This window comes from Arachis stenosperma, chromosome 3 (genome assembly GCF_014773155.1).
Source record: "Arachis stenosperma cultivar V10309 chromosome 3, arast.V10309.gnm1.PFL2, whole genome shotgun sequence".
Classification (NCBI taxonomy): domain Eukaryota; kingdom Viridiplantae; phylum Streptophyta; class Magnoliopsida; order Fabales; family Fabaceae; genus Arachis; species Arachis stenosperma.
In genome coordinates this window covers 34,722,122-34,743,566 of record NC_080379.1, presented here as the reverse complement: position 1 = coordinate 34,743,566, position 21,445 = coordinate 34,722,122, and the positions used below count along the sequence as shown (strand labels likewise).

The 21,445-nt window shown below is 29.7% G+C and overlaps 1 protein-coding gene and 1 long non-coding RNA gene across 2 annotated transcripts; one reads left to right on the top strand and one right to left on the bottom strand.

The window, feature by feature from the left end:
- Positions 1-2,769: 2,769 nt before the first annotated feature.
- Positions 2,770-4,867, bottom strand: LOC130965872 (trifunctional UDP-glucose 4,6-dehydratase/UDP-4-keto-6-deoxy-D-glucose 3,5-epimerase/UDP-4-keto-L-rhamnose-reductase RHM1-like). Its single transcript, XM_057890632.1, has 2 exons — positions 3,299-4,867; positions 2,770-3,213 (listed from the first exon to the last, which is right to left on the bottom strand). The coding sequence occupies exons 1-2, from the start codon at positions 4,862-4,864 to the stop codon at positions 2,770-2,772; spliced, it is 2,010 nt and encodes a 669-aa protein (XP_057746615.1). The 5' UTR covers positions 4,865-4,867.
- Positions 4,868-16,813: 11,946 nt separating this feature from the next.
- Positions 16,814-18,665, top strand: LOC130967433 (uncharacterized). Its single transcript, XR_009081333.1, has 3 exons — positions 16,814-16,893; positions 16,994-17,051; positions 18,559-18,665. It is a non-coding gene; the product is annotated as an uncharacterized LOC130967433 (long non-coding RNA).
- The last annotated feature ends 2,780 nt before the right edge of the window (positions 18,666-21,445 follow it).

Sequence of the window (21,445 nt, the reverse complement as noted above, 5' to 3'; positions counted from 1 at the left end):
ATGAATGTGAACTCTATGCATAGACTCTTGGGGATGCACGACGGGAGACAGTCAAAGATTTTCGGACTTGTTGGGTTGGCTGGATAACCGACAGATGGGCCCCATCAGCCATAGGACAGGCATGCATCATGTGCATTTATTTGTTTTGATTGCTATGCATTTCCTGAGTTTGCCTAGCTGTGTGTATACATCCTTCTACCTGCTATACTTGCTACTTGCACTATCTGCTTATTACTTGTGCGTGAATTTGTCTGGTTGCTTGTCTTTGCTGAATTATGGATGACAGAGGAATGGAGGAAGGGTGAAATGGTTTGATGTTAGGTTAGGTTTAAGATTGAGTGAGTTTAGGCAGGTTTAGTATACCTACCCCTATTTATAGCTTCTGTTTAGAAATTAAGTTTTACAATTGTATGACGGAGTTCTAGGATTGCCTCTGGCATTCCCAGGACCTTATTTATTATACGCATGGCACCTTTACCATGCTGAGATCCTCCGGTTCTCACCTCATACTGTGTTGTTGTTTTTCAGATGCAGGTCGAGAGGCTCCTCGCTAGGCATCTGGATCTTTGAAGCGAAGTAGTTCCTGGGTGTATTTTGGATTTCTGTTTGTATATATGTATATACGTATTAGCTTGCTCTCCAAGAAACTTGTTTATTTTACTCCTCTTAAAGGCTACAGGAGAGTTAGGGTTTTATTTTTGTACTTTGGTTTTTGGGATACTTGTATATGTATGTATATATATTCTCCGGCCAGCTTTGCCTTTGCAGGTTGAGTCAAGAGCTAGTTATGCTGCATTCTTGGCCCTCTTTTCTCTCTCTCGTTTATTTATATCTTGAACTTTTAGGTTTCTTAGCACGTAGGTAACTCCGTTCTCTAAATGTTACATTTTTTTTATTTTACGAATTTTGTTTTACCCATTTTTCAAGGCTCCTAGTATATTTTATTCTTTGTTATGTATTATTATATATTTTATTTTAGAGGTCGTAGCGCCTCGCCACCTCTGTTTTACATTCTAGATGTAAAGCTCTGCGTAGTAAGGTGTTACATTTTTTTTATATTTATACATATTATCTTACACATTTTAAAAAAAAATAAATATCTACTAAAATACTCAAATATATCATAATAGAATAATTAGATTTATCGTGTTATAATAATAAAATATTTTTATAGTAACATATATTATAAAACTTTTTTATAAATGTAAAACATTTATCTTTATAAGATGACTGGTTGATTGATTGTTAATCTGCAGTAGAAATGTAATATAATATGGTTATAATATGTATCCAAGTAGATCTTAACGAGGGAAATAGATTCTTTTTATTTTTTTAATACTTGAGAGAATAAAGTGTAATTTTTTATTTTTAATTTTATAAGTGGAACTAAAAATAAATAGGAAAGAGAGAGAGTAATAAAGAATAAGATTAAACACTTGACACCATCCAGTTTTTTTTTCCACCGGAGAGGATCCAGTGCCGCCAATAAGTTATAATTCAAATCGTATAGTCTTTCTATATTCACTTAAGAAGTCACGGTTTTGAGCATAATTATCAGAACTGAATCGGTGATTAAACCGGTCAAGTTATTAGATCACTGATTGAATCGATAGAACCGGTCATACGTAAATAAAAAATAAAAAATATTAAAAATTTGAATAAAGTGACAATTAGGTCCTTAAAATTTTCGACTTCAGATTAATTAGCCCTTAAAAAAAATAAAGTACCAATTTGGTCCTTCAAGATAGTAAACGATGAACACATTATGTCCCTCCATTAATTTATCATGTGAAATTTAGTGGTGATGCTTATATGTCCCTACTAATTAGTCCTAAGTCGAAATCTTCGAAAACCTACTAACTCAACACTCTAAAATATTTAAAATAAATATCTTTACTAACATTTTAATATGTAAATATAAATATTAAAATATTTAATACTTATTTTAATAATTCTATAAATTCTAAAGAATTAAAAAAAATTGAGTATAAAACTAAAATTAAATTAAATTAATATAAAATAATTCAGTTGTGTATGTATATAATATATAGAATAATTAACACATAAATTTACAAATAAACACACCAGGACCTGCATTTGTTGGGATGACCATAGGACAATTCGCGAATTGTATTGAATCGGCCAATTTTGACCGATTTTATCTAGTTTGTAACGAATCGCCCAATTTTAAACGGTTTAAATTCTTTTTCGGTCCAAAACTTCAATCGAACCAACTAAACTATCGGTTCACCAATTTTTCGATCGAATCGATCGGTCTAATCCGATTTTTACAACACTGGTTTTGAGTCTCTCTATCTTTAATTTAAAAAAAAAAAGATCACAACGATGTCAAAACATAAAAACACTCATTTTTTATTTGGTTCTAGAAATGCCAATATATATAATACTTGGTTTTTTCTTTTAATGTTTCACTATTCGGTGGCCAGGTGGGTATATATACCTACGCTAAATCCATTTTTGGATCACATTTTTTTACGGTGAATCCTCTTCCCACGCCAAAATAAGTGAAAGTTACCCACCATCGCATTCTTTTAATCTACTACAACTAGTAGTGGAGTGTTGCAAGAAACTTGAATAATACTGCAAAAATTAATACGTAGTTCACATTTCCTAACGCAATCGTAGTGATAAATAACCACACCCTAAAAAATAATAATCGCTCGTAACAAACAACAGTAAGATATTTAATTCTCTTACGACCCTTCTTCCCCTTCTAGAGGGGAATAAAAATAAAAAAGAAGGAACTAGTTAATTTTTCTTGTTTGGTTCAAAGACATACTTGATCAATGATTCCTTAATGGGAAGCAATTCTGGGAACTCTTTCTTCAATTTGGATGCATCCATCTCATTGTTGCTCCGAGGAGCAACTATAACCTTAGCTTGTTCTTCTAGTGTGAAGTTAGTCCACTTGTATTTGGGGTCAATGTAATTCCTATACATCTCAAGGATTTCGTTGTGGCTCACAACCCCAGGATTTGTGAAGTTCCAGATTCCCTTCAAGTTCCTCTTTGCCATCTCAATTGAGATGGGAAGAAGTTCATCCAAAATAGTCATGCTATTAGGGATGTTAACTACTTTGTTGTAACGAGAAATTTTTGTAATGAAGTTGCGAGGGTTGCTTAGATCGGATGAAATTGGCATTCGAACTCTAAGGGTGCATACATTCTCATATTCTCTCAACAGCTCCTCAACCTGATCAAAATTCAAGTTAGAAAAGAAATTATTGCTTCCGATGCTTCAAAATGAAAGAGGTAGGTGCAATAAGAATGTAACATACCATAGCCTTGGTTTTGGAATAGAAAGAACCAATGAAATTGGGTTTGTCTTCCTCCTTGAAACCAATACCAGAGCCTTGTGGATGAGCTGCATCATACTCAAATATGCATCCCGTGGCGTAATTTATCATTAAAATGCCTTGTTCCCTACAGACGTCAGCCAACGTTAAAGTACCAGCAACATTCGTTCTAATGGTTTCCGTTTTATGAGATTCACACCAATCAACATTAGGTCTCCCAGTCACTCCTGCAGCATTAAATACATGCGTTGGCTTTACGCTCTGAATATCACCCACCAGTGAGGACCGATCTTCCAAACGCCCTTTTCCATATTCATACGGAATCCCTTGCTTTTCACACAGTTTCCCCAATAATCCCCCAATCCACCCAGTTCTACCGTAAATCAAGAACTTAAAAGGATGCTTCTGTTGAGCAGTGCTACTATTCTTCGGTGACGGAACCACCATTCGAGTATTCGATGATCCAACCGATGCAGGCTTCTCACCTTCTGAGCCCTCAAGATGTCTTTCCATCCCCCCAGGCATCATCAGCATTCTTGGATGAGGAAGTAATGCCCCGCTGACGTCACCCCACCAATCAGGATTCTTGGTGTACCATTCCATGGTTTTCTTCAAGCCTTCTTCCCACGTGGTCCTCTCAGACCAACCTATGTTCTTAAGCTTCTGGTCATCAAGAAAGTACCTCTGGTCATTAAACGGTCTGTTCTCTACAAGCTTTATGCTAGTGTCTGGGTCAATATTGAAAAGTTTACAAATATCTTTGGCCACGTCAATAACTCTTCTTTCCTTCTTGGTCCCAATGTTGTAAACATGGCCAACCTCTCCCTTGTGAAGAACAACTTCAAAGGCCTCTGCAACATCTTCACAATAAAGATAACTCCTCACGTTCGAACCGTCGCCGTGAATGGGAAGATTCTTTCCCTGCATAGCTAGAAGGATGAATTTTGGAATCAACTTCTCAGGGAACTGATTTGGACCGTAAACATTGTTTCCACGTGTGGTGATTACCGGTAACCCGTACGACCTTCCGTACGCCATGACAAGCATCTCTGCCCCGGCTTTCGTTGCAGAGTAAGGGTTCGTCGGAAGCAATTGAGATGCTTCGTGGTTCCCGACTATGGCATCCTCTTCTGTCTCTCCATACACCTCGTCGGTGCTAACATGAATGAATCTCCTGATCTGACCGGTTACTTTGCAGGCTTCTAGAAGGACATGAGTACCGTATATGTTGTTCTTGGTGAACTCAAAGCTGTTACCGAAGGAGTTGTCAACGTGTGTTTGAGCAGCGAAGTGCATTATTGTGTCGATGGACTCGGTAATGAGAAGGTAGTTCACAAGATCGGCACTTCCAATGTCTCCCTTGACAAACTTGAAATTGCGACATGATTTTGAAGGAAGAAGGTTCTTGAGATTAGAACAGTAATCAAGCTTGTCAAGCACAACAATTTTGTAGTCAGGGTAGCTCCTGATAAGGCGGTTGGCAACATGAGATGCAATAAATCCCGCTGCCCCAGTAATGAGGATGTTTTTTGGGGTATATGAACCCATGTCAAGCAACTCCTACAATCACAATACATCAATCAGAACCAAAAAATGTAATTTACAACTAAAATAATAGCATAGTATGGCCATACAAACAGAAATTACTTCCAGATTAAAAAACAAAAAAAGGAAGCATGTTAATTAACAAGTCTAGTGGTAAAAGTTTTGGCACTAGAGGAAAGAACACATAACGAGGCATGCAGCATAAAAAAATTGAGAAATATTACTTGTCTTTTAAATTTGTACTATGCTACGTATACACAAAAATCAGTCACTAAAATCAACTATTAATATAAAATACATGTTAAAATGCAAATATACATTAAAAATAAATTAAATCACATATATATTTATATATAAATATATTGGTGACTGATTTTAATGATTGATTTTAGTACCCAAATAATATTTTTGTTTAAAATTTTAGTCTTTAGTCAGTCTTCTAATTTAAATAATATTATTTATTTAATTTAAATATCTACTTTTATAAAAAGATACTTATTTTTTATGAAAAGTTATTTTGTTTTTTAGTTTTTTTCTCTTCTAAAAATAAAATGATGGACAATTTTTAAAAAATACTTAATTGCATTGAAAAAAATTATGACACCAAAAAATTATTTTGAAATATAGTACAAAAATTAATCACCTCTGTACAATACATATTTATTAGTGTGAGCTAGGTAATATTTTAGAAAAGACAATCCACCAGAAAATTAGGGCATCTTTGATTTGTAGTTTTATTTTTCCAAAATTTTATAGATAAAAAATTAAAATTTAACAAAATAAGATTTAATTTTTTCATAAAATTCTAAAAATAAAAATATTAAAAATAATAACTTTAACATGAACAGAGAGATTCATCGGCAAAATAGTGGTGCACTTATGCACATTGGGAGAAGTAATATATTTTACATATTTAATTAAATAAAAAAAACCATGAAAGCACATAGTAAAAATTGAATGCCTGAAAATGAAATAAAATAAAAAGAAAGAAAAGTTTCTTGCGTCGAATAAAAAACACAGTTTAAAACTTTTTAAATACAGAACCAATTTTAAATCTTTTTTTTTTCATTTATAAATTTGACAACAAAAAATTTAAACATCAATTCTTTTTCTGCTAACAAAAAAAAAGGCAGAAGTAAAAAGATGGATGAGGAAAGAGAAGAATAAAATTAACTTTAATGTTAGTTTAAAAAAGTTGATTATCTGATTACCTAACCAGGCACATTCAACATAATCAGCTTAATCTAACGCCAAATAATTACAAATCTGACACAGATCTATTTTAGTTTAGTCCCTACAATTAGTTCAATTGTCATGTGGAGAAAAAAAAGACTATCACCAGAATTATTGAAACAATAGAAGAAAGAGCAACATTCCAAACCACAAACACCCATTTGCCCAAAGAAAAGAAATAAAAACATTACTATTAACACACATCACACACAAAAGAAAAGAAACAAAAACAAAAACTTACAATGCCAACAAATCTAGAGTGAAGAATATAACAGTACTTTCAGACAACAATTGAAGAAAAGAAAAGGTAGAGCGTTTGGAGTGATTCTTTTCCCTATTTTGTGAATTGATTGCATCAAGAGGAAAATGATAGAGCAAGAAATACGTTTATGTGTATGTATTTGCAAGAATGAACCGAGAAAGTTAAGGGGAGCCAGGGGATCAAGCAAATGACACAAATAACCATCCATATTCAACACATACAATAACGTTACTAGGAGAAACCAAGAGCCTATAATGTACAGACTAATATTTTACTAGTTCAACTTTTACGATCGAATGAGGTATATACACAAAAATCCGTTGCTAGTCCACTAGTATCATATATCGACTAGTATCATATATGTTAAAATATAAAATATATATTAAAAATAAATTAAATAATATATGTATTTATAATAAATATAGTAATTAATTTTAATGATTAATTTTATTATACACATTATATTTTTTTATCTTTATTGATATTTAGTTCCTAAGAAATTGTATAATGAATGTACCAGTATTCATGCCACGCGACATCCCTAAAAAATAAAATCATTAATAACAACGAAAGAAATTACTAGTGTACTATATTTCTTATATTTTATTTAAATTCAAGAAACATAATAAAGTTAGATAATGATATTTATAAGGTGTTTTTTTGGATATTATAGCTAATTAATATATACAGGTACGATAAAAAAAAAAAGGCATATATGGATCATATTATTTGCATTACCATATATTATTTAGTTTTTAAAACATATATTTTATAATAATTTATACTAAAATGTACTTGTTATTAATTATGAAATGACAACCCTTTTGACTAATTTTACGAACCTAAAATATTTTTTTAAAATTTTTCACCAAAAATTTTTAATTTATTTTTAACAATGCAAATTTATCCTTTTAATTAATTTTTAAATTATTAAAATAAATTTTTATGATTAATTATACTAGTAATGAACGTTTAGGTAGTAATGAGTGTTGTAGTTGGCACTTAACTTGGAGGTTGGAGTAGGACTCGAAGTGAGTTAAGCTAGTTCATAAGTCAGTTCGAATTCGATTTGTTAATAGTTCGGTAAGTTAAACTCGTGAGCTGATGAACTAAGCTTGATCTTGATCAAATTGAGCTCATAAATTAAATGAGTCGAACTTAAATTTGGATAAGCTCAATTCATTAGCTCGTGAACTTACTCGAATATATATATATAGAAGAGTTTTTTGGTGGCTTTAATCTATATTTTAAATATTATATATAGAAGAATTTTTTGGTAGCTTTAATTTTGGTGATTAAGGGTGGCATGAATTTGACTTACAACTTTACAAGTAAAATATTGACACTTGACAAGAAAATCAAATCTAACACTAAAATGATTCTCTTTTTCTTTTATAATTATTTATAATTATTTTTATCAAAATAATTTCAAAAAAATAACACCAAAATATTTTTTTAAATATATTTATAATTATTATTTTATTGTTATTTTTATTTTTAAAATTAATTTTTTATAATTATTTTCATGATTATTTTTATTAAAATAATTTTTTATTATTATTATTTTTAATAATTTCTAAAAATAAAATCAAAATTTTTTTAATTATTTTTATTTTTAAAAAACTTATATTTTATAATTATTTTTACCAAAATAATTTTTTATAATTATTTTTTTGTAATTTTGAGAAACTAACACTAAAATGATATTTTCTCTCTCATAATTTCTTATGATTATTTTTATCAAAATAATTTCTTATGAGTTATGATTATTTTTATCAAAATAATTTTTTATAATTATTTTTATAAAATAATTTTAAAAAATTAACACCAAAATGATTCTCTCTCATAATTTTTTATAATTATTTTTATCAAAATAGTTTTTTATGCTTCTCACTTATCCAATCTTAACGAAAGTTGTGATTTCACAAATTTGTTTTCATAATTTTTCATTTTGAGTATAAGATTGGAAATTTAGACAAATTTATGAAATTATAACTTTCATCAAGACTAGACAAATGAGAAGCATAAGAAATTATTTTGATAAAAATAATTATAAAAAATTAGAAGAGAGAGAATTAGTTTATGTTAGTTTTTTGAAATTATTTTGTAAAAATAATTATAAAAAATTATTTTGATAAAAATAATCATAAGAAATTATAAGAGAGAATCATTTTGGTGTTAGTTTTTTAAAATTATAAAAAGATAGTTAGAAAAAATTATTTTGGTAAAAATAATAATAAAAATTATTTTTTTAAATAAAAATAATTAAAAAATTATTTTTTTAAATAAAAATAATTAAAAAATAAATTTGATTTTATTTTTAGAAATTATTAAAAATAATAATAATTAAAAAATAATTAAAAATAAAAATAATTATAAGCATTTTTTTAAAGATAAAAATAATAAAATAATAATTATAAATATAATTAAAAATTTTATTTTGGTGTTATTTTTTTAAAATTATTTTGATAAAAAAAATTATAAGAAATTATAAGAGAAAGGGAGAATTATTTTGGTGTTAGATTTGATTTTCTTACTATGTGTCAATGTTTTACTTGTAAGTCAAATTCATGCCATCTTTAGTCACCAAAACTAAAGCCACCGAAAAAATCTTCCCATATATAAGCTATATATATAATTTTATATATATAAACTATATATATTAATGATCTTAATTATTTAAAATTTTATATTTATCTTTTATATATAATTTTGATGTAGGACATAAATAAAAAAATTTAAAATTTTTTATAGATAAACAATATATAAAATTGATCATTTAAATATTTTTAAAATATATAAGCTATAATTTATTGATATAAATATTTGAGCCAGCTTGTGAGTTTTCGGTGAGTCGAGTTTGAGTTTAAGAAATAAGCTCGATTGTTAACAAGACGAGTCGTGAGCCAAGTTCAATTTTTGTGAGTCGAGCTTGAGCTTGATCTAGCTCGACTCAACTCGGCTCACTTCCAGCGCTACTTTGGAGCAAGAAAATAAAAAATATATTAAAATAGTATCTAAAAGTTTATATCGTTAATAAAATAATTCTTCACGATATGAACAACAACTAAGTCCTCGAATAATTTGAAAATGCGATACAAATAATCAATAAATATTATTTTTTATACATGACGAAAAAACTCTTTTATCTAACAAACTACGTACTTATCTATTATTTGATCCGAATTTTTGTGGAGACATTTGAATAACTATTCAAAAGATGTACATAAAAACTTAGAGCGTAAGAATCCAATTTTTTCGTAGAGTGAGTTTTTGAACTTTCTATAATTGAAATTTGTGAAATATCTAAATTATGGTTCGCTTCACTTTAGAGAGGCGGGTCCATATCTAAATTAAAAAATATTTCATGAAAATATTATTTTTATATAAGACAAAATATATTTTTTACTGATGATATTTATTTTTGAATCCAAATTCAACCACTAAAAAAATTTTATCGATATTCTTTGATTTATTTAACTTTACCAAAATATTTTAGAAATATTTTAGGGTTGAGATAAGACATGATACTAATATCATTTATATTAGTATAGTTATTTATTCGATTTGGTAACATAATAAAAATAAGTGATCATATAATTATCACTTTTGATCATTATTCTCTAGAATTTTTTATTTTAATAAATAAAATAAATATAATAATTATCGAATTAAATAATTTTAAAAAAATTACCGAAATCCGTGTCCCTTGCTTATCTCGTTTACAGTGTCAACGAGATAATTTTGCACGTATCTCGTTTACACCGTAAATAAGATAAGGTTGGGTGACGTCTTTAAATAGATGTCGTTTGTAGACGTTGACTGGGCTCCATTCTACACTTTTCACCAGCTTTCTCCTCTCTATTATCCCTCTTTGACCATATTATTGACTGATACTGCGATGGCGCGTTAGGCGAAAAACGACGGAGATATCAACAGGTTGAACGAGACGTCCCATTATGCCGAGACGGTCGACTTTAAGTTTAGTTCTGTTGTGTTTAATTCTGTTCAATCCCATATAGAAGTATTTTTTGTATGTAGCCATGGTTAAGGTAGTTGCAAAGAACTAGAGCATAGTTTGTACTTTGTAGCTTTAGCAGTAGGTGTCTAATAGAAATTTAGAACTCTATTTGCTTGTGGTAGGTTGTTACGACATAATTATTAGTTTGGAATTATGTTTTACTTGTGTTAGGTTGTTACTACTTATAATATTCTAGTTAAGTTTGTTTAGTATGTAATGTGTAATTTAGAAATATGTGTAAGTTAGAAACATAGAATGTTCTTAAATAGAAGTAGTTGTGAGTTAGAAAGAAATATTTATTTAACTTTAATATTTTGTATATCATATTAAATTGTTCTAATTATGAAACTGATAAAAAGTGTAAGAATTCAATACGAAAAAAAATTTAAAATTATTTTTTTATAAGGCTAAATTATTTTTTTTATTCTTCAGAGGCCTTGCCTTCTACTGTCCGGACAAGTGAGTTATACCTTTTTTCCACCTGACGCCATTGTTCTGTATCTGGTTGAGGCTAGATTCAGCGACACGATGCCCCTTAATTTCACTTTTGACAATTTTCTGATTTCGGCATTCGTGGAACGATGGCGTTTGGAGACGCACGCATTTCATCTCCCGTGGGGTGAGGTCACTATTACCCTGCAGGATGTGGCATACCACTTAGGCCTATGCGCACGCAGGGCCCCAGTACACACGGAGACGTGGGCATCGGTGGAGCAGCTGCTTGGATGGGTGGTGGTACAAGAGGTCGGTCGTCCTGTACATAGGTTGAGTGTACAGAACCACCATGACCAATATCTCCAACCTCGGCGAAAAGCTCCATCACCTGTTCTGCCATGATCCTCCCATGGATGTCGAACATGAGTCGCACATGTTCGTCCCTAGAAGCTGAAATAGTCGAAATCGAAAAATTTTATTATCCATGGGTGCTAGCAACTTATACTCCACCCTTCCGACTTCCCTTGTTTATGTACCACCGAGGGTGTTTAATATCAAACTCTTCAACTCCGACAATGTACTTACACATTGAGTGTGCAACAGTATCGGATTCTCACACTCAAATGTCACTCCGTTGTCGCCATTTCTTATACGACAAGTGGGATAAACACACACAACTATGTATATGCTGTTACTAGCCATTGTTGCCTTATTTTTGTGAGAAAAACGAGACAGAAAAAGATATGAAATATATGTGGAGAATGTCAAGAATTACACATCCTTTTATAACTGCTGAAAATTCATCTTCTTATATCTCGTTTATACTATAAACGAGATATGTAAAAAATTATTTCGTTTACACTATAAATAAGAAATACGAATTTCAGTAATTTTTTTAAATTATTTAATTCGATAATTATTATATTTATTTTATTTATTAAAATAAAAAATTCTTATTCTCTACGATTAATTTGTAGCCAAAAATTTTTTCTCACGTCTCTGGTACCTATCCATCTACCCTTTCCTATTAATTATCTCATCATCCAAAAGTTAATGGGTTCATCTAGTGTAAAGATGCATATGTATACAGATTTACAGATTTTTGTCTTTATTGATTATGCTGTGGACACGTGTTGTTTTTTTAAGGCTGAAAGCAGGTAGATCTCAGGAGCTGAGGAGGCTGATCAAAGGGCTGGGTGAGCCGGCTGGAAAGAGCAATTTAGAACGGAGTTCTGATTTTAGGAGGTCCCATTAGCGCTTGTTGGGCCTTCAGGTTTGTTCCCAGAAAGAGTGGGGTAAACCATGAAAGTTGTTGCTGTGGGTCAGTCCTCTCCTATCATCCAAAAAATGGATTAATAACAAAAATGGGGCCCAGGAAAAAAATTTTCCACCCAGTGTTAGAAACGGCTTAAATACTTTTCCTGTTGTTTTAAGACATTATTAAAGATAATAATAATAAAATAATTTTAAAGGGCCGTTTTTCTTTAAAAAAAGGCAAACAGTTATTTTCTATAAATAAAAAAAATAAAACACTAGCTGTAAAAACAGTTAAAACATTATCTTTCTGTAATTTTTAACAATTAATATTTAGAATTAAAAACTTAATTATTAAAAAAATTTTTAATAAAAATAATCTTATATAAAAAATTATAAAAAAGAAAATTTGTCTTTATTTGAAATAGAAGTTTTTCTTCTGTATTAAAATTTTATTCATAGGTTAAATTTTAAAATTTTTCAAGCCTGAAATTTTATGGCACAATAAAACCTCTCTAATTACTATATTATAAAGTTAAATTTTTTTACTTTTTCTCAACTAGTAAAGTTACGATTGTTACAAGGGTCAAAACCTACATCCTGTCTCAATAAATTTATTGACAACAAAAATTTAAGAAAGGTAGTAACCAAAAATGGTATCTGTAAAAAAAAGAAATCCATTTTTCAACCTAAAATGATTTTTTTCTCTCTCTTATAATTTGTTACGATTACTTTTATCGAAATAATTTTATATAATAATGTTTATAATTATATAACATAACTCTAAAAAACGCAATCATTTTCCTCAGAATAGTAACATCAATTGTTATAAAATAAGTTCCGTTTTTTTGTTGAAAATATGCAAAACAATAATGATAGAAATTAATAAAAAATAAAAATAAATATAAAAACAAAATAAACATGATAAATTATTCCTTCAAAATTAAAATAATAATGGTTTCATTATTATAAATATAATCAACAAATTTATGTTCGTGATATTTAATTTTTTGATATTTCTCTATAATGTTTAAAATAATTATAACAAATGATTTTAATAAAAATAATCAGAAAAAAATTATAACCAAAAGAGAATTGCTGTTGGTCATTGATTTATTTTGCCATGTGTCGGTAAGAGTGTTTGCGGTACGGTGGGATTCCACCCCCTGTCATAATGGAAAAATAACATCTTTATAACCACGGAGTTATCATGCACCTTACTAACATATATACAAATTATAATACATCTAGGTATGTTTCATCAAATAGTTTACTTCGATTTAACTTATTTTAATCTTTTTCGTAAAGTCACTCATTCTTAAATTAATTATACTTTTATTTACCAATGCTAACAAAGTCAGTTATTTTATCTTTTCATAATAATAAAATATTCATTAACATTATTTTTTAAGTAAATACCTATAATATATAATATTATAACATATATAATCAATTAACAAATGATTAAAATTTTAAAATAATAATTTTTTATATGTAAAAACAAATTTAAAAAATTTACGATGGAATAAACTTCACAAAACACTTATTGTTCATGCTCTGTGTTATTTTAAAATAGCTACATATTTATAAAATATTAGTGAAATTAGGTATTTTAAAATGTTATTTTAAATTTTTTAGTATTTTGTATTCTTTTTTCCTATAGTGCAGGGTAAATCGGTTCAACCAGTTACCCACCTGTTGAACCAATAACCCATTGACCCGGTGGTTTGACCGATACATAATATTGCCTTATTTGTATTAGTTTATATATTACGTGTTCCTAGACAATATTAGTCTTGATTATGGTTATGCTTTAATTTAAGAGACGTGTTGCTTCTTGTGATATTTTCTTAAGTGAATTTTACTACGTGAATTGTGAAATAATGGTTCGAGATAACGTTAATTTTACATGCGAAAGACCCGATTTTCACCCGGCCCGATGGTGCATAAGTTTCATCAGGTTTAGGATCGGGTTAGGGACTAAAAAATAAGCCCAGTCTATATTTTGGGTCGGGTGTGCGTTACGATTATCCGCCTTTAAATAAGCGAGAAAACTGACCGAGCCGATCCGCTGTCGATTCTGTTCGGTTCGGTTGTCCGTAAAGCAACAACCCAAATGGTTGCCATTAGCTCATTCCTGTACATGCCGGCTCAATTTTTCATAGGTTCAAAATTGACGCAAACCGAATCGATAACACCGCTAGAACTAACGCCCATCTTCTTCACCGAACAATCCTCAGACCCCATAGTTATCATCAACGTCCGGACACTCAACCTGGCCAGGTCATTGCATAAAGGATATTTTTGTAACAAAAATTATTTTTTTTGAAAAAAATGGATAAAATTAGCATTAGTTAACATCAAGAACCTAAAATAGACTAGAAAGAAGATTATCTTAAAGTTATATGGGAGACAAATATACATTTTATAAATTAAAAAAATTGTGTTATTTTAACATCTCACAAAAAAAGTTAAATTTTCTCAAAATTTTAATATAAGGGGGACTGAATTTTAAATTTTTTTTGCCTTCCACAAAAATAATTCACATGAAGTCATCGGAGTTAGTTTTTCGAAAAATTTATCATATATGTGATTATAAATTCTTTTGTCACCACTTTATTATTAATATGATACATACTTGCACAAAAGAAATATGACAGTATAAGTAACATGTTAGAAAAATATAAAATAACAGTAATTTATGGCATATTTAGTTACAAATTATCACACGTCTTATTAATTAAACTTAATTGTTTCAAAAATTTTAATATTTTAGGAAATAAATTATACGTAATTAATTATTTGAAAGACACATTTTTTTTTATAAAATACAAAGTATAACATATTTTTATAAAAAAATTTTCTATTGAGAACATAAATCTATAAATAAAATGAGTATTTTTAACAAAAAAAAAAGAATATTTAAGTACATGATACGATTATCGAGATATAACTACATTACTCATTATGAATTTAATAATATAAATCTTAGGTATATTAACATTAAAAAACAATTTAATTCTTTTAATAAAATTTGATATTATGATATAAAAATTAATTTATGTATACAGATTTGAGGGTATGATATTACATCAGCTAAGTGAAATCAGTGTGAATCAGTCAAATTCCGTGAAATCAGTCCGACCGAACCGCTCGGGAGTAAAAATATTTTAAAAATGTTTGAGGTACGGTTCAAATTCCTACCCTCAACGAAACTAAAAGACTCCACAATCACCAGACTACTATGTTTTTTATTAAAATTCATGCAAATTATAATACATATAGATATCTTTTATCAAATAATTTACTTTTATTTAATATATTATAATTTTAATTATAAACTCACTCATTTTTAAATTAATTATATTTTTATTTAATAATAATTATAAACTCACTTATTTTTTATAATTATATAATATCTATTAATATTATTTTTTAATAAATACTTATAGTATATAATAGTATAATAGATATAAATTAATTAATAAATTATTAAAATTTAAAAATATTAGTTATTTTAATAAAAACAAAATAAAAATATTTATGATAGAGTAAAAATAACAAAATATTTATTGTTCATGTTTCATATTATTTTAAAATAACTTAATATTTTTAAAATATTAGTAAAAATATGTATTTTAAATTTTAATTTTAAACTTTTGACTATTTTTTTTTATTTTCATAGGAACAGGTCAAACGGTTAAATCAGTAATCCTTCGATTGAACCAATAACTCAGTAACTCAATAACTTGACTGGTTCGATCACCGGTTCGACTCTGACAACTATGCTTAAAAGGTAAAAAAAGAAAGCATGACAACATGGTATATGTTCATTTCTCTTCGTCTTTTTTTTTTCATTTAACGTATTCCCTCTTGAATTTTTGGTTCAGCCTCAACGATTGATTGCAACGACCCAAAACCCTGATCCCTCTTTAATTTTTAATTTTACATTGACTATTTCTCATTAATAACACCCAAAACTCACCTCAATACTATAGCCAAAACCAACAAACCCAGCTGCATCTAATAACCTTATCTTTTTTTGGTTTTTTTTTTTTGTGGTCTTGGAATAACCTTATGTTTACCCCATCCGGTTAGCAATTTCACTGTAAGGACACTTTCCCCTTTGATCCATTTCCTTGCGTTTTTTTCACTCCCTTTTTTTTTTCCACCACTTCCTTACTTTTGACCTTAATAAATCATATTTCGGTCCACTACTAACATGGACCAAACACTGTCAGCAAAGCGTATCATTGGGCCCTTTCTTTGGGGAATACAAGGTCCACAGCAACCCACCGTTACGTTGCATGGGCATTTTATGTGGCCCCGTAAGAGCTGCCTCAAGCCAGCCATCAACCATCAAGGGCCCCTAATGCGACAAATTTGTCAAGCCGCCTCCCCCAGCCTCGACACCAAAACCACGTGTCGCTCACGAACTAAAGCAGAGGGAATATACGGATCTCTGTATGCTCATTTATCTGTACACTATAATTCTCCAAAGTTAATTCAAAACATGGTGAACTAACGTAAGGATATAGATGCGTATGACATAAAATAAAGCTTAATAAAATTCAAAATTTATCCTCTCTCTCTCTCTCTCTCTCTCTCTCATTAAAATAGTTACTAATTTAACTTAAAGAAAAAGAAAGAAAGGGCTTAAAAAAATAGAAAAATAACTGAAGTGAGACAAAGAAAAAAAGGTGTTCTTGTATTCAACAATCTTCATCTTCAATTCTTAAGAGACCAAGACCACCCCATTTCAATAATATAAACTAATCCAACCAAACAATTTCTCTCATGCTCATCTTCACTTTCATACAATTTTTTGTAAGTTTTGCAAAGAAAATTCTCTCCCTCTTCTTCACTATTGGTTCAGCCATTTATGGTCCTTCAAGGAGGAATCATGTTTTCATTTTTTCTTGTATAGGAAGTCATTTTTAAAGCTTATAAAAGAGTAAAGGAGAATATTAATCTCAAGCTCAAAGGTGAGAAAAATTTTCCTCCTCTTCCTTATGAGTTTTGGCCTTAATTTCCTGGAAAACAAAGAATAATTCTTTTGAAGATGTTTTATTCATGAAAATGTCTTAGGAATCTTAAGGAGTCACACACCAAATTTCAAGCTTCAAAGGGAGAGAAATCTCTCCCTTTTCCTTCAGTATTACTTCGGCCATAAAGTCTTTAAAATGATAAAAATTGTTTTAATTTTGATTTAAGAGGATTTGGTAGTTATAAAGCTTAAAGAAGTGATTTGGAAAGCTTCACAAGTGAGGTAAAGGTTATAATTGGATTAGATAACTCAATCCTAATTGATGCTTTGGTGATGATGACTTGATGAAATTGGATACATATATATGTTTTTGATGATGAATGATTGAAATAATTTTAATTGAAATCAAAAGTTGTATGATGATGGCCAAATTGACTATGATGCTCTTGCGACTAAAATAAAATTTTATAAAAGTGAAGAACAAGTGAAGAAAGTTGTGTGATGATTATCATAATTGCTATGTGAGTAAAAGAATGAAATATTGTAAGAAAAGAGCTTAAAAGAATTTAAAAGTGTCATAAAAGATAAATGGATGAATATGGATTTTGTATAATGCATTTAAAATAGAGTATTCGATAACCTAGGGTAAAAAGTGGGTAAAGTGTGAACAATAAAATATTTGGGCTAAAAATATGAATATAGAAAGTTTAAGGGTAAAAACGTAAATATATAAAAGATTTCGGCCAAAATATAATTAAAATAAAGTTTTTGACGTAAATAATAATTTTAGTAAAGTATAGAGGTAAAATTATAAATAAGATAAAATTGTAATCATGTTAAGATTTAGGGTAAAAATATAATTAGGACTAATAAAGGGTAAATGATCACTAAGAAAAAGATTGAAGGTAAATTGGCAACTTAAAAGATATAAAGGGTAAAATTATTATTTTGATAAAAGACAAGGATAAAATAAGTAAATATGGAGTCTTAGGGATAAAAAGATTATTTGGATACATTATGAGGTTAAAATGGTAAAAGTGAAAGTTGATAAATCCATATTTAATGATTATTTTTTTAATTGAAAAGAATGAAATTTATCAACTTAACTTGCTCATGTTGTAAATGCATGTTTTGTGAATTATCTTCAAATTGTGATTAATTGATTGAAACATGCTTTTTAGGCTTTGAAAATGTTCAAATTGATTATACTCTTATTCCATTTAATGTCTTGATATACTTGTTCAAGTTGTTTAAGGTTTATGAGACAAAGATATATGGCTTGAAAAGATGGAAGAAAAGCATACAAAAATAGTAATTTCATAAAGAAACGAAAAATTGGTGAAGCTACAAGATGTATACATCATGCATATATATGCATGAGATACATACACATCATGTATGCGTACGCATCATATCCATCTTGTTTTTATTAAAAAAAAAGTATGTGACTCACGATTTTGAAGCATTTTTTAGCCTAATTCAGTCCATTTTTACTGCATTTGAAGGAAACATGAAGGTAGAGATGGCAACACCACCCGAACCCGCAGGTACCTACCCCGCCCGTATCTACGCGGGTTCTTGGGAGGCGCGGAGCGAGACAGGTTTAGGTAATACCCGCCCTAGTATATATATAATATATATAATTTTAATATATAATATGTATAATATATGTAAAATAATTAGTAAATGATTAATAATATTGTATCATATTTAAATTTTTACTTTAATTTATATTATGTATATGATGGTGGTTATATAAATTTTGAAATTTAATTTTATTTATTGGATTTTAATAATTATAGAGATGGGTAAGGGCGGGGCGGGTACCCACAGGGGTGGGTTAGAGTTCAACGTTTTACTATCTGCGAGTAGAAGTGTGGCGGGTTTTATGCGGGTTGTTATACGGTGGAGCAGGTCAGGTAGAGCAAAAACCTACCCCTACACCCCTACATGAAGGAAAGGATAAAGAGACAACTTCACATACACTCATTTTTTACATTTCTTTGGGTTTTAGTTCATAACTTTTAGTGAGATAATCTTCAACTTCTCTCTAAGTTTTCTAGGATTTTATTTCAATTTTGCCTCTAGTTTTGAATTTTAATCTAGTTTAATTGTAGTTTGGTTCTTATTTTCTTGTTCCTCTACACTTCTTAAAATTTTCTTGTTAGTTTACTTTCTTTCATTTTGCTATTTTTATGAACAATGTGAATTATTGGTTTCTTATGAAGAAATTTAACGTTTTATGTTTCGCTTATGTTTATTTGAGTTGTTAGTTGAATTTTTGTACTGATTAGTTGTAGTTTTTGTTAATTTCTTACCATTTATGATGTTTTATTTTTATACACACCAAATGTTTGATGAAATATTTACATTAGTTATGGAGTACATTTTTTCTTTCTAGGTTTGGGGTTGAAAATTTGGGTGACCTTGAGTCATTAATATCCAATTTCGATTGGTAATTTGAGTTGTTAATTGATCTTATTTTCATTAATGTTAACCTTTTACTAAATTTGTAATGACCCAACTTTCAACATGTCAGGACAATTGTCAATCATCAGGCGTTACCATTTAGTTGACTATTAGGAGTAGACTCTGTTATTTATTTATATAATATTGAGCATATCGCAGTAGTTATAATCATATTTTACACACCGCTTTATGTTAATGTGAGTTGTTAAGATAGATAAAATAAAGTGATCATAATTTCAGACAAAAAAATACATCACAAAATGTTGATAGAGAGCCAAGTAAACACATAAGGGGTAGCATTATCCCATATAGACCATACCATATCTCAACACAGATATAGATTCTAAACCCTAAATTCTGAACCACACACACATATATTACAAACAGTTGTAACCAACCCAATCTAGATTCTGGCTCATTCAAAAAGCTCCTAGTCTAAAACCTAGTAATAACACTAAAATTCTATCCCTCCATAAAAGGCTAATTCAAGTAGAGGAAAAACACTCTAATCTTTAAATCCGTATCTAATAATAAATACTTTCTAAGATATTAAATATTCTTAAGAGTCCTGGTTGTAGTGAGTAACAATCTCAACATTTAACCTCTGTTGCCGTTAGCTCCACCTATAGAAAAAGTGGAGGGATGGGATGAGAACCTACAGTTTCTAGCAGGGTACTAACAAGAGAAGAATCATGTATCAGTCCTTAAGTACAACTCTAACATTTTAGATCGTTGTACATATTTTCTATAATTTCTAGGTTTCAGTATTAGCATTCGCGTATCTATTATAGTCTCAATCTCTTATTAACTAAGCCCTATTCTCTCATAGTAATCGAGTAGCAGAATACTAAACAAGCACAGATCAAACTCAAAGATATAGGAAGTAGAGATAAATCAAAAAATACAATTGCAAAGAATATGCACAGGGTACACACAGAGAGAAAATACATAATGTGCAGCCAATATGATGTATGTGTGTCCTAAGTAGCGTAACACTTTATCACACAGAATTTTACGTTTAAACCATAAAATAGAGGTGGTGTGGTACTGTAAGACCCCGAATTTTTTAAAAACTAAATAATGAATTTGTTTATGTTTATTATATTTAATTAAGATTATATTTTAAGAGATTTCATATATAAATTAAGCAATTTCTTATTTATGATTTAAAACTTTAGTAATTGAATAATAATAAGAATTTTATATGCTTTAAATTGAATAATTAGATTTTTAACTTTACTTTATGATTATAAAGGAAATTAATTTTTATTATCTCTAATTATTGAAGTGGAATATTTATTTAAAAATAAATTTTAAGTTGATAATCAAATAATATTTTTATAAATATTATTATTAGATTAAATTTGGTTTTTAATTGATACTCTATCTAAATCTTAATTTTAACCACAAATTCCTAAATTAGAACCCACTAACCCTACCCTAAACCTTGAACCGCCTCACCGCCATCCCTTTCCCAATACACACACACACGGAACCCCCAGCTGTACAACCCACCCCCTTTTCCCCATTTCCCTTTACCCCCTCAACAGACACAAACACTAACCCACACCCACGAAGAACTCAGACCCAAGGAAGAAGAAGAGGAGAGGAAAGGGAGTGAGACCGAGCCGTCGTACCGTTGTGCCTCCCCGCCGCCTAGCTTGCCGTCGCGCCAGCCACCCTCACCAGAGGAGAGAGCGTTGCCGAGCAAGGGCCGAGGAGGGAGAGAAGCATCGCGCCTGCCACGAGCTCACCATTCTGTGGTGGAACTCGTATGTGCTGTTGCTGGAGATGGAAGGGAAGGACGCGAGAGAGGAAGCCGTTGTCGCTGGATCACCGTTGCCGAGCTTCCCTAGCTGCCGTCGACAAGCTTCGAAGAGAGAGAGAGAGAGAGAGAGAGAGAGAGAGAGAGAGAGAGAGAGA

Coding starts and splice junctions, on each gene's coding strand:
- LOC130965872 (XM_057890632.1), bottom strand. CDS start 4,864: ATGGGTTCATATACCCCAAAAAACATCCTCATTACTGGGGCAGCGGGA. Junction 3,214..3,298: donor ATTCCAAAACCAAGGCTATG/GTATGTTACATT, acceptor AATTTTGATCAG/GTTGAGGAGCTGTTGAGAGA.